This window comes from Capsicum annuum, chromosome 6, assembly GCF_002878395.1.
Source record: "Capsicum annuum cultivar UCD-10X-F1 chromosome 6, UCD10Xv1.1, whole genome shotgun sequence".
Classification (NCBI taxonomy): domain Eukaryota; kingdom Viridiplantae; phylum Streptophyta; class Magnoliopsida; order Solanales; family Solanaceae; genus Capsicum; species Capsicum annuum.
The window spans coordinates 226,275,996-226,288,784 of NC_061116.1; the positions used below are offsets into that span (position 1 = coordinate 226,275,996).

The following is a 12,789-nucleotide window of genomic DNA, read 5'->3' on the forward strand; positions in this document are numbered from 1 at the left end:
GGCACCTTCGACAGCTCCTCCTTGTCTCGTAACACGTCGTTGCTCTTGCGCTTGAAAAGCACTTAAGAGCTCTGCAAGTGCCATCTTGGACAAGTTCTTAGTATTTTCTAAGGTTGTTATGGTAGCCTCAAATTTTTCAGGTGCCGTTACTAGGATTTTCTCAACGATCCTTGAATCATTGAAAGCAGAATTCAACAATCTGATGCGATTTGCTAAATTAAGGAGTCTGTCAGAGTACTCCTTTATGATTTCACTTTCTTTCATCCTTTGCAGCTCAAACTCACGTAACAGATTCAACACTTGCATCTCTCGAATCCTTTCATCTCCTTCATACTCAGTTTTGAGATAATCTCATACCTCTTTCGCTGATTCAAGAGACATGATATGAGTGAAGATATTAGATGAAACTGCAGTAAATAAGCATGCCAGTGCCTTTGATTCCCTGATTTTCCTCTTCTTGTGAGTTTTAATCTGCGCCACCGTGGGATTGTCCGGCAAGGGAGCTATCTCATATTCAGCTTCAACAGCTTCCAGAGATCTAAAACTTGCAGATATATCCGCATTCTAACTGCCCAGATTCGATAACTTTCTCCATCGAAAGTTGGTGGTGCCATTAAAGAAAAATTTGCTTCTCCGTTCATGGTATCCACTGGATCATATTGATGCACACACTCACAGGTCCCTTAAGATTAAGGCTTTGATACCAATTGTTGGTCTAAAACCGTTAAAGGGAAACAACGCAGGAATTCAATTTAAAAGCTAGCCGCAGAAACAGAGATGGAGTTTGAAGAAGAGAGATTATTTTCTTGTTAAAAGAAAGTCTATAATTGATCATCAACTTAGCAACTTAAATAGTTGCTATTCCAACTAAAAATAGGGCAAAGAAACAACCTACCTCTACTAAAATTAGAATAACTAATTAGTTTCCTACCAAAGATAGGACTTTCTAATTTAACTAGGATTGTACTTAAAAAAATCTGGAGAAAACAGGGAAAAATAGTTGCATTCTTAAAGTAACTTTCAACAGTACTCTTAATCTTGTTGAGCATGGCCAGGGAGTTGCTGACGTGGTGGGAGATGGTGTGCAGATTGTCCTCAACGTAACTGCTCAAGTTGTTTTTGGTGTGCAAGAGTCCATCGAGGCAAGTGTCCTCATTGGTCATTGCAGCACTGAGAAGTGTTTGGATTTCGACGTGCTTGGAAGCAGCAGCAGCTTAGAGATGAGTGAGGGCAGTTCTGAGCTCGGAAACAGTGTCTGCCAAGAGTTGAAGACAATCTTCAAGCGCACGTCTTTCAATAGGTTCAAGCTTTGGGATATGGCGACGGAGGTGACTGCAGTTGTGGGCGGAGTCTCTGACCTCGCCCACGGCCGTAGAAGAGATTATCTCGGCAATGGATTTACGGTGGAGATCTGGGAACGATGAGAGAGTGGAAACACAAAGTTCAGGGTGAAGTGTGCCCTCGCAATGGGATTGGGCTATAATTATTTGCATGCTTTTGTGAACATGTGGAGTGGTTACTACAACTACGCTGGATTCTGATTTTGGGCTGCTAATTAAGACAAGGAGGAAAAGCGCGAGGGCTGAGGAGGCCAACAGAGTTAAGTACAAGTACCGAACTCAATCTATACATTATATGCATGCTGTGAGAAAAAAATTGAAGTATAGCTAAGGATGTATTGGGAATGAAACAACAAACAGCTGCTCGATATATAGGCTAGGGCTGGGGCGGTGGAAAAGGAATATATGGTACGAGTATTACATGTAAAGATTGCCGACTGCAGTTCAGGGATACGTTGGAGTAAGTAATTAAATACTACACCGCTATCCATAGTAGTAGGAGGTAATATATATGGCAAAAGTATTTAGCTTTTATCATTTTCTGTGCTTGTATCATTTTCCTGCAATATGACTTACTGCAACTAAAAGGCTCCATGCCTCCAAGTCATTGCCAACTCATATGTAGCAGAATGCACATGGTAAGTTTGCTGCTACGTTGCAACTAATGCTAATAAAAGCTCGGTCTAAGGTGTTGCACATGATTTATCAAAGGAAAAATATAGCAAAATGAACATTCAACTGTCATAACTAAGGGAAAATACACTATAGGAAATAGTACTAGGACTGGCGTTCCAAAAACGGACAGTTGAAATCCTGATCCCAAAGGAATAAACTATACCAACTTCCCTAGAGCTCCTCAAAGCCTTCTTCATCCCCTTCTTCCTCTATTCTCTGAAATTCTGTCCTCCAGGTTTCCATCTGTTAGGATACCAATTATGTTCAGATGCTCGGGATCTCAAGGGAATGAGAATACATTTGGACAAAACTATATCAGCGTAGTAAATCTACCTGATCATCAGAGAAACATAGATGCTCTGCAACAAAAAGTATGCTTGCCCCGACTCCTGATGCTCTTTTTGCAGAATCTTTTCTGAGGTTTCGTGCAACTTCATCATATTCAATCATCTTCACCCGAAAACCATAGCTCATAAACAGAACGTCAAGCCACTTCTTTGTGGCAGACTGAACACAAACCAGGAATTAGATTGTCATAATAAATTGAGGATTCTAATGATTTAATTGAACAAAGAAACTGTGCTCAATTTACCAGAGCACAAACCTGGTCTCCAGCATCAATTTCAGCCAGACAGACAGGAAGTTCTCCCAAGAAAAGACATCCCTTCATCGCTAAATTACTTATAATGGACAAGATATCTTTAAAACTTTCCAAGTTCACAATAGGCAATCCCTACAAATGAGGTTCTCTTGTTAGTGATAAGATACTCTGTACATCATAATTCCACATCAATTGCACACTATTGACCATAAAACTTATAGCAATTTCAAACTCGAATTATGATAAAAGTGGCACTTTGAACACAAGGTGACCTCTAGAAGTGCAAGAAGATCTGTAATGATGATGCCGATAAAAGCGACTCTTAGGAATGTGAACTACCACAATAGCCATTACATGCAGAAGACATCAAATCACCACCCTCTTTCAGTATATAAGTAAGCTCCACATACATTTATGTCCAACGGAGAACGAAGGGTGAGAAAAGAAGAGGGCGGATGATGAGTGGGGATTATACATATCGTGATAATATTTCAGTGAGATTAGTAGCCAAGACAAATGAAGCCAAAGATGGAAAAAATTCACCATTAACGAGAAGTTTGCTACAATTTGGAGCACAAAGACAGAAACATAAACAATTGTACTCTAGGAAGATGCTCACTGTCATGCCAAAAGATATCTGAAATTTTCGATCTATATGCCATGCAGCCCATGCTCTTTGTTTTCTTTTCTAGTTAGTCTTTTCTGGTGGACAAGAGGTGAGTAAAAATCCTCCTTTTGTTTGAGCTTGTTTGGATAAAGAGTCAGCAGGGGTAAAACTCTAATTCTGTAAGCGCCATAAATGAATTCATTCTTCAAAGAAGGTTAAAAGTAATAACCAGAGACCATATATTCACCTGAAAAACCCATATACTTGGTCTTGTACCACTGAATCCTTTACTGCGCAGTATGTTTTCTATGTCAAAAGAGTCTGATGGGACATGAAAAGACATGCATCCTCTTGGAACCTTAGCCCCAGCACCTATGCCATCCACAACAGTATCATAAGGATATGCTTCATGTGCTCATCAAACCAACATAGGAATAAAGAAAAAATGGTAAAATGAAAATCAAGGAAGGAAAACATTAATCTTCAAACACAGCCATAATATAAGTCATAGATGCCATCAAAAAAAGCATGGAAGTCTAATCAAGAATTCACTAAGCTCACAAATAATTATAGCTAACTATGTCTCTTTTGATGCCTGAGCAATGGAAGAAATAGACGATCCTTTCAAAATAGCGAGTCTACATTGAGAGTAACAAAAGATCCTTCCTACTTTTGGTGTAAAGAGAAGATCGAACACATAGCTGCTTCCTGTTTTTAGTTCTTTTCTTACCAAAAATACTAGTAGTACATTTGTTAATATATCATACTACGTTGGTTATAGTTGTTTTAATCTCAAAATTGTTTTTATGAACCATGTCATCCGTTGGCATCTCTCAAATTTTAATGTACTATTGAATCTAATGAGTCAAACTTAAATTAAAGTAAAACAAAAAAGTTTTCTTGCTTTATAAGTGTACGCTTTAAAATAGAAAATGGATTTGATACAATTCACCAAATTCTAAGAAACGATTTTTGAAATTGATTCTAAAAAAAGTTAAGTTCCATATATTGATGAAGTTAGAAAATACAACTCTTATTTTTTTAGTAGTTCACCCAAGAGTTACTCATGAATCCGATGATTGGAATTGCAGGATAGATAGATGTTACAAATGATGAATCAATTTCTTTATACGTCTGCAACTTTATCTTTGTTAGCGTTGTCTACCTATAATAACAGATGAATCAAGTTTCATTCAACTTCTTCTTTCAATTGAAATTGAGATTTTTATTCACCTTCACTCGAGTAAAAGAGAACAGCCTTTAAGCTTATCACTTCTTTATACCCAAAATATAACTTCTGCTTATCAGTATATCCCCCAAAAAACCTTTAGCTCATCACTTCTTTATCCCCCCGAAAAAATCAGTTTGCTTGTAACTAGATTCCTCTCGGCTCTCATTATATTCCATTTTACTTATAACCAGAAGGCAACTCAACTAGTTTGGAATTGAGATATAATTGATTGATTGATAGATAGTTTCTTTTTTATAACCTTTATTAAGTGAATTCTAACTAGAAGATAGATATAAATAAAACAAAAAATAAATAAAATGGCAGACATAGATAGGAAATAGTGATAATAATATCTTTTATGAACTAGATAGCATGGTTATTTGGAGTCACAAAAAGAAAGAACTTTTTTTTACAAGATTTGAAATTTAATTTTTACTAGTCTAGGTTTAGACTTTTTAGGAGAAACCAAGTTACTCTAGGGTATTAAGGTTTTGCTACTACCAAAACTGTTGGTTTTGCACTAAAGGGTGTGGCCTATTGATTCAATGAAGTGGGTTGAGCACCATGAGGTCTCAAGGTTCAATTCCCAACCGAAGATAAACACTAGCTGATTTCTTCCCATATGTTCTAGCCTTGGTGGACAGAGTTACCTAGTCGAGGTGCTGGCCCGGACACCATGACGACAACAAGAACAACATACCCAGTGTATTCCCACAAAAGGGGCCTGGACACCACAGTTATCCCAAAAGAAAAAAAATTGTTGGCTTAGCAAGGTAAAGTAACTCCTAAGTCTTCTCCCTTGTAACAGATATACAAAAGCTCCTTTAAGATACCTTTTATTTCCTTATATAGAAGATAGTAGGTCTTAGTGACAGGACAGAACCATTTTCTTCTTCAGATACATGAGCTGGGAAGAATTGGGACAAAGATGGAAGCAAGCATCCACATAAGGATATAGTTTCTACAAAAATGGGAAAAAGGAAAAAGAAAGGGATCTCTTACTTTGTATGCCAGAACATACTGCTGATTTACTTAGTTGCTGGATCAGAAGAGGGGGAAGAAAGAACCATTTTCTCTTTGTAATTGTCTAGTACTATAAAGAGGAACGTATAGAGGAAATAGAACAGATAGTTAATCTTTTAGGCTCTTTGTTTACTTTTGCTCCTTTGTGTGTCTTTTTGGAGGTCTCCAGCATTAAGGAGGAATATGACATTACCATTTTTATTTTTTTAAAAAAAGGGATCTTTTACTGCACTCAGCTGGAGGAAAGAACAGAATAAAATTAGCGCTAGATAGCAGAATTTTCATGTATTAGGGAATTTGCATCTGCAGGTAACAATCTAGATATTGAAAACATCTTAGGCCACCAAAAGATGGTAGCTTTGAAAGGAAAATGGAGGAAACCATTGTCTGTTCGATTTATTAAAAACTATTGTTTCAAAGATTATACCTAAATCACCCCCCGCCCGAATATGAAAGAATGTAGAAGAAATTATATAGCTGGCCTAATCTTTTGAAAAGCATGAATATTTGTAAACCGTATCTCATAAATAGCAGTCTCTTTATCAAAAACAAAACTAAAAATAGAGAATCTCATATATAGGAATCTAGAGGAGATGCAGAATGGTGTAAGTTGTGCATTGGTTCCCATGACTTACTTGTCCACACGCCGACTACCAAAAATAAGGGATTGAAACAAACACACACAAAAAGTGAGAAGGATGTTAAAACCTTGAAGCTTCTGAAGTGCTCCTCTAAATACTTTCTCGGGGCATACATTAAATATTAAAGTTGATGTTGGCCAATTGAGCCTGTAAGGTCGCGTATCCAGGCCATCTGTTAACAAAACAACCTGTAGCATGTCTGTAGAATTGCGTCCATTGTTGTGAAAACCAATGAATTAGATCCTTGTTGGTATTGGTAATTCATACCTGTTTCAGTCCATCAGTTGATTGCATTGTTTGGAGCAACTTGTCATCAATAAACTTAGTTGCGAGACAGTAGGGATGCAGCTGTTGATCCTCCATGTCTTCGGGAGTATTATAAGGAAGAAGGCAGCCAACATATGGGTCGATAAGGAGAGGATCTGCAAAAGCAACAGATAGACAGACATCCTTCAAAAGTATGTGCGCATCATCAAATAACAAATTATTGTGCTCAATTTCATCATATGAACAATTGGAGCTGAATCCAAATTAGAAGAGGGTAGCAGTGATTGTGGTGAATTTAAAACCTGGAGAGTGAGACTCGCGAAGACGAAGTGAAGCACGTTGAATGGCGGCCTGGAAGAAAGGGTCATTTTCATTGAAGCTTGCTGCACCAGCTCTAATGTTGTTCAAATATGTGCTACTGCTCCTCCCTCCTCTTGATAACCCCCAACAATCAACCCTCCATCCCAACCCGGCTAACACTTCCATACCCACACACAATTATAAGATGAGGAAACACACAACCAAAATGCTCAAATTGCCCAATTAGGCTCTTCTCTTCGACCCCCTCCCCCAACAAAATATATGTTGGGGACGCTTAATTAAGAGAAAAAATTCCCTCAAGCGAACATCTATCTTTTAATTATTACTTACTTTTTTTCCCAGAAGTGGAAAACTGAAGCAAACCTCAACTTTCAATTACGGCTATTCAAAATTGAATCAAAATTAGCTTAATGACTTATTGATAATAGATTATCGAATTAACATTGGTAATCGAATTAAAATTGCAGTTGGTGAATTATTAGTGTCGGAGCGAATTAGCACGTTTGAAATTGTTGTTACAAAAAATACTTTTTTAATATGGTGTTTTAAAAGAAAAAATAATTTATGTTTGGTAAATTTATTTGAAAAGTGTTTTTGATAAACAGATTATGTTTAGATAATCTTTTTCAAGAAAGACACTGAAATACTATAATTACATAATATATTTGGTAAGCAGATTATGTTTGGTAAATTTAATATTTTTGGTATTTTAATTTGTACATAATATATTTTTTACAAAGTATAATTACGTAATATATGAGTGTTCGAGAAGTAATTTACAAAGAATATAAGGCTATAATAAACGTCATTATTATTAAAGATAGAATGTTGTTATAGAGAGGTAAAATATAATACTATGAAAAATTGATTTTGGAGAAAATTAAGTCGTTGTAGTGAAATGTTGTTATAGCGAGGTGACATTATAGAGTGGTTAGACTGTATTAAAATAAAGACTTATGATACGTTCAAACTACACTCCCTTAAGGTAACGTAAGCAGTCGCTATCAAATTAGAACTCAACAAAGGTTGAGGTTGTATTCCACTGGATATAAGGTGCTAATTAAGTTACATGAAATTCAAATGACAACATTCAAAGTATGGAAGATGCATATTCTAAATTTTAGATGCGGTATTTATGGGCTCAAAAGATGCAGAGCTTTAAAATTCGAATCTGCGCTGCCGTTTTCATCTTGATGGGTCGTCTGGTGGTTCGTCAAAAAGGTGACAGTTCATCGATTGAATCGGCACTTGGCTCAACTCAAGCGTATATTCTGTTTAAGCCAGGACGAATAGGGTGATGATTCATCAATGTCCCGATGGTCCGTTAACTGAGTTGTCACTTGACTTCATTTGCTTGATCATTCTATTTAAGTCCGATGAGTGGTGTAACGGGGATCTATTGAAAACAACTTCTCTATTTTATTTTGAGTTAGTGGTGTGAACTGCGTATACTTTACCCTTCCAAACTTTATTTTGTGAGAATACACTGAATATATATTCTTGTTGGAGTAGTGTGATGACTCGTCAGGGATTTAGCGGGTTGTCAGAAGAGTCGTCACATCCATTTACAACGGAATCTCCCTTCTTTTCTGTTGCTGGACTTATTTCTTGAAAGTAAACACAAAAATAGTTATTGATTGTCTGTCTAGTAATTAGGTTATTTTTCGCTTATTTTGTTTCAGGTTACTTTAATTTTTTTGAGGGTCAACTCCTCCCAACCCTTGACTTTCCTTTTTAACAATTCTATACTTTCTTTCATGAAATTATTTCCACCAAAATAAGCCATTTCAAAAGTGGCCCCTCATATGGCTAGCGGACATTTTAATTCCATAAAATAATCCTTTCCTAATTTGAATCAATTCATATATCATACTGATATAATTTATTAAAAAAATAAAGTAACAAATTTATAAAAAAAAATAATTAGCTAGAAATTGAAAGTACTAAATTCTTCGTTAGATCTACAACTTTCATGTCATAAGTGATTTTATTACGTATATTATTTTGAATATAATAAATTTAATATCTTCAAAGTAGAATGAATAATGACTAGTAGTATTTAATAATAATAATAAAATAATAAATTGTAGAATATATTAATTTTTTTAAATTGAATAATTAATGTTGAACATTTATTTATTTTTAGTAGTAAGAATAGAGGGAAGGAGTAATAATTTATGGGAAATGATTATGTTTGGTAATGACGAGGCGGCCTCAAGACAAGTGCTATTTATGAGAATTTGCCTGTTATTCCTACCAATCCAGCAAATTGGTGTTAGATGATGGAGGTGGACATCGCCGGCGAGGTGCCCTGTTCTTCCATCGCCGTGGATTCCGTGATTCGCATGAGCACCGTAATTTACTCTCCTTATATATATAACCTCTTCCCTCCTTTTGTTTCTCAATGAGTTGATTTCCCTATGTTGTTTAAACCGACTGACTGCAGGCTGGCTTAATATGGGGCTCCTCTACTGCTCCTCATGATGCCAATAAATTAGGTACTACCAACTCACTTACTACTTGGTTTGGTTGTTGATACATATATTACAACACATACAAACCATCATCCTAACTACTAACGAACAGGTCTTGCTGGCATTCATCGAGCTTCTTTTATTGTAAGTTGCTGGCTCAATCACTACCCCTCCCTTTCCACTGCTTCTTTTATTTGTCTTAATTGGATTGTCTTTTACTCTTATAATATATGCTTGCAGGCTAAGTCAGTTGCTCGGTTTGGCGTTCAGTGGGGTAAGGAATCACATTAACTTTCCCTATCTAATTTAGATCTATATATCCCACTTCCTTACCATCCCTCCGTCTTACCTATTCATCTTGATTTCATTACGGTGGTAGTTATTTGCGGCCCAATTACAGCAATGTCTATATGAAGCATGAATTTTGTTTATCTATCAAATAAGATAAAGTAAGCTGCTTCAACTAAAATAAGGTAAGCCACATCAACTAGATAATTAACATGCTATTACACTTCCATATAGACCCAGTGGCAGAGCCTCAGGATTTTCATTGAGGGCTTCAAAATATGAAAATATACTATCATCCTTTTTTTTTTGTACTTCTTGTTATAATGTTATGTCTCTACTTCTTCGAAGGTAGCGGTACGGACTGCGTACATCTTACCCTCCCCAAACCCCACTCTGTGTTATGTCTCTACTTCTTCGGAGGTAGCGGTACGGACTGCGTACATCTTACCCTCCCCAAACCCCACTCTGTGGGAATACACTGGGTTTTTTTTTGTTGTTGTTGTTATAATGTTATGTAAAGTTAAATCGGGTGACCATCTTCTAATTGAAGATAAGCACCGGAAGTAAGAGAAAGGAGGCGTTCAGGACCTATTCTAGGAACCAACCCTGGCAAACCTAATCAAAAATAGCTAAGTTCCCGTCTCTAACCCTACTTCGGAATGTATGTCTGATCCGCTGAGAAAAGACGGTAAGGCAAAGAGAAAGTACCATTTTCCTTAAGTGTTGATGAATCTAATCTATTGAAGAGTCAAGGTTTCTAAGGAGCACGGATGAGACGAAGCATCGATCCAACTACATACCAACGGAAAGCCATTACGGGCGGTCGTATCATGTTACATAAAATTAAACTTGTTTAACTATTGTGGGCGGGCGATCCAACTCATAGTCGGACTTGGTTGCATCCAATTATTTTTTTCTGTTGTTGTTCTCATTTTTATTTTTTATCCTCTTTTGACTGTGTTTTCTCTTGGATATTGTCATGGTTGTTTAGATATGTCTTTATGATCGGATGACCATCCATCTTTCTTTTGTAGGAATGTTTGCTGCAATATTTTCTTCCACTCAGTGTGGGCTTCAGAGATATAGAAGGCGAAATGATTGGGTTGGTTTGTTAGCATATGCCTTCTCAGTTTGTTAGCATATGCTTTTGTCTAAACACGTCATTGTTTAACAAAGAGAATTTATATGGAAATGCTGCTTTCACTACTTTTTCCAAATTTGCTATTATATTTTACCATATCAAGTTGTTGGTTGGGACTGAACAGTTGGTACACATACCTAAGTAATAAGTACCACAAGGTCTACTTTTATGCATTTCGATGGGAAAGTAGGAATGTAGGTTCTCTTCCATTATCAAGTTACAACATTATGCAATATATATGTATGAAATTGGGATAGCTTCCTTTTCATTCATTTTTAATGTGTAGTATAGATTTTAACAAGAGACTACTGTTTTTACTTACTGTTTCTTATTGTTAAGAAGCCAATATGACTACATGTTAAGTAATGATTTTCAGAAACTTGTAGATGTGTCCAAATGTAATAGTGAAAATTGCAGTAAATGCATTGGACAATCATCAGGAACAACCTGAGCTCACTTAGATGCATGTGAAAAATAATGTGGTCAACTGATGAAGTAAGATGCTGAAGCATCGTCTGTCGCAATAAGTGATATCTTAGTACTTTATATGGGTTTGTAAGATGGTACAATCTCTGAACTTTTCTCTATATAAGTGACCAATTGGAGGTAATGTTTTTGTAGCCAGTGTAAGAGCAACAGAAGTAATCCCCTTTGCAGAATGAATTCAGCATTTAATGTACACAGAATTCATGAAAATTGCACATTCTTTTTGGAGTGCTTATTAAAGACTAATAAACATGCACTGATCCAAAGAAAATCTACATTTGCTCGACGACATAATGCTTATAAGCTTTTCTCCCAGTACCTTTTTTCAATTTATTACTAATTGAGTTCGTGTCAATGATAAGCCATGGGTATTACTATACACAAAAGTCATAAGATCTCTTTTACATTTGCAGGTCAATGTTTTGACTGCTGGTGTTGTAGCAGGGGCTGCTTTTGGTGCAGGCACCCGGAACTGGAAGCAGGTTGCCGGAGCAACAGGTCTTGTGTGTCTCTTGTGTCATGTAGCTGATGACTCCAGATAAATTGACTCTGATTTGTTGTAAAGGGAGTACAACAGTCTGCAGTAGAAAGTTGATGGACCCTTGTCTCAACCATACCTGTCTGTGGAAGACTAACTATGTCATGTTGATTAAGGAGCAAGGCGTAGCAGCATGCTTCACCGAATGGAAAAGAAAACTCAGCTAATTGAAGTTCATACACGAATTATGATGTCGATTTTGTAGGCCATTAGGGAAATAAACCTAACATATGAATTAGGAAGCATGTTATTGCCTTATTGAGAGTAAATTCTAGATATGTGATTTGCTGAATCTGTTTTAAAAACTTATACTCCTAGTTTGGGTAATGTTTCATCTTCGTCTCAACTTCTTGAATGATTGTCTAATTTCTTTAGCTATGTTTTGCTGACATGAGGCACGGGATTCGTGTGTCATACTAATTTGAGATATATTTTTGTCTGAGGAGATGATAATGCACTTGAAGAAAATGCTTTATTCTGTTTTATTTTTAAGGTTGTCTTAATAGTGCAATACAACCCTGTTAGTTTTCTTTAGATCTCGTACAAGGTATATATGATGAATGAACAACCCCACCCAAAATCTCTGTCTTCTTCTCCTTTTTTCCTCTCTCTCGAGATCAAGCTTCATATGGTTTTTATGATTTCATAGCTTACCAAACTTATGTTCAGAAAACATTCTTCACTTTTGATATAATTGCAAGCAATGCGGGAATCATTTGCTAAGCAGTAGTTTGGTATGACAATCACTTGGTAGATATGGTGCTTGTTTTGGCTGCTTTTTCTGGTTGTCTTGCATTATTTAACCTAATGTTTGCATGAACATGACAAAGGAAGCTTTAGAGGTATTTATACATCAACCCAAAAGAGAGAGTTTTGCAAGTTGGGCGGGAAAAGCAGTCGCAAAATGAAGTTATAGGCTTGTTAATTACACCAAGGCCCCCAGTAATTTTCCTATTTCTTTTTTCTTACTTCTTGTTGGAACTATAACCTAGTGCTCCTGTTCGAGCTCCTATCTCAGTAAATATATTTTAGATATATATATTGTGTACATTTCTATTCCTAGTTGAGAAAAATGAGTCAATGGACCCTCCCAAGTCTTTAATTAAGAAAAAGGGGATAAATGGGTCCCATAATCTTATTAAGTTAAAATAATAAA

At 36.3% G+C, this 12,789-nt stretch overlaps 2 protein-coding genes and 1 pseudogene across 3 annotated transcripts; 1 reads left to right on the forward strand and 2 right to left on the reverse strand.

Moving 5' to 3' along the window:
* Positions 1–839: 839 nt before the first annotated feature.
* LOC107875228 lies at positions 840–1,831 on the reverse strand (annotated as a pseudogene).
* A 187-nt stretch (positions 1,832–2,018) lies between these two features.
* On the reverse strand, positions 2,019–7,223 carry LOC107875226 (O-methyltransferase 1, chloroplastic). 2 transcript variants are annotated; one of them, XM_016721844.2, is made up of 7 exons: positions 6,688–7,223; positions 6,386–6,540; positions 6,186–6,306; positions 3,471–3,595; positions 2,620–2,748; positions 2,349–2,522; positions 2,019–2,258 (listed from the first exon to the last, which is right to left on the reverse strand). In XM_016721844.2, exons 1-7 carry the CDS (start codon positions 6,869–6,871, stop codon positions 2,187–2,189), a joined length of 960 nt encoding a protein of 319 aa, XP_016577330.2. In that variant the 5' UTR covers positions 6,872–7,223; the 3' UTR covers positions 2,019–2,186. The 2 variants fall into 2 exon arrangements, with proteins under 2 accessions (XP_016577330.2, XP_016577329.2); XM_016721843.2 differs by having other exon boundaries at positions 2,608–2,748; positions 6,688–7,146.
* A 1,571-nt stretch (positions 7,224–8,794) lies between these two features.
* LOC107875224 (outer envelope pore protein 16-4, chloroplastic) lies at positions 8,795–11,988 on the forward strand. The gene is made up of 6 exons (XM_016721839.2): positions 8,795–9,060; positions 9,153–9,204; positions 9,293–9,324; positions 9,421–9,454; positions 10,503–10,570; positions 11,509–11,988. Exons 1-6 carry the CDS (start codon positions 8,986–8,988, stop codon positions 11,635–11,637), a joined length of 390 nt encoding a protein of 129 aa, XP_016577325.1. The 5' UTR covers positions 8,795–8,985; the 3' UTR covers positions 11,638–11,988.
* The last annotated feature ends 801 nt before the right edge of the window (positions 11,989–12,789 follow it).

Coding starts and splice junctions, on each gene's coding strand:
- LOC107875226 (XM_016721843.2), bottom strand. CDS start 6,871: ATGGAAGTGTTAGCCGGGTTGGGATGGAGGGTTGATTGTTGGGGGTTA. Junction 6,541..6,687: donor TCGCGAGTCTCACTCTCCAG/GTTTTAAATTCA, acceptor TTGCTTTTGCAG/ATCCTCTCCTTATCGACCCA. Junction 2,259..2,348: donor TATGTTTCTCTGATGATCAG/GTAGATTTACTA, acceptor GTATCCTAACAG/ATGGAAACCTGGAGGACAGA.
- LOC107875224 (XM_016721839.2), top strand. CDS start 8,986: ATGATGGAGGTGGACATCGCCGGCGAGGTGCCCTGTTCTTCCATCGCC. Junction 9,061..9,152: donor CCGTGATTCGCATGAGCACC/GTAATTTACTCT, acceptor GACTGACTGCAG/GCTGGCTTAATATGGGGCTC. Junction 9,325..9,420: donor TTCATCGAGCTTCTTTTATT/GTAAGTTGCTGG, acceptor ATATGCTTGCAG/GCTAAGTCAGTTGCTCGGTT.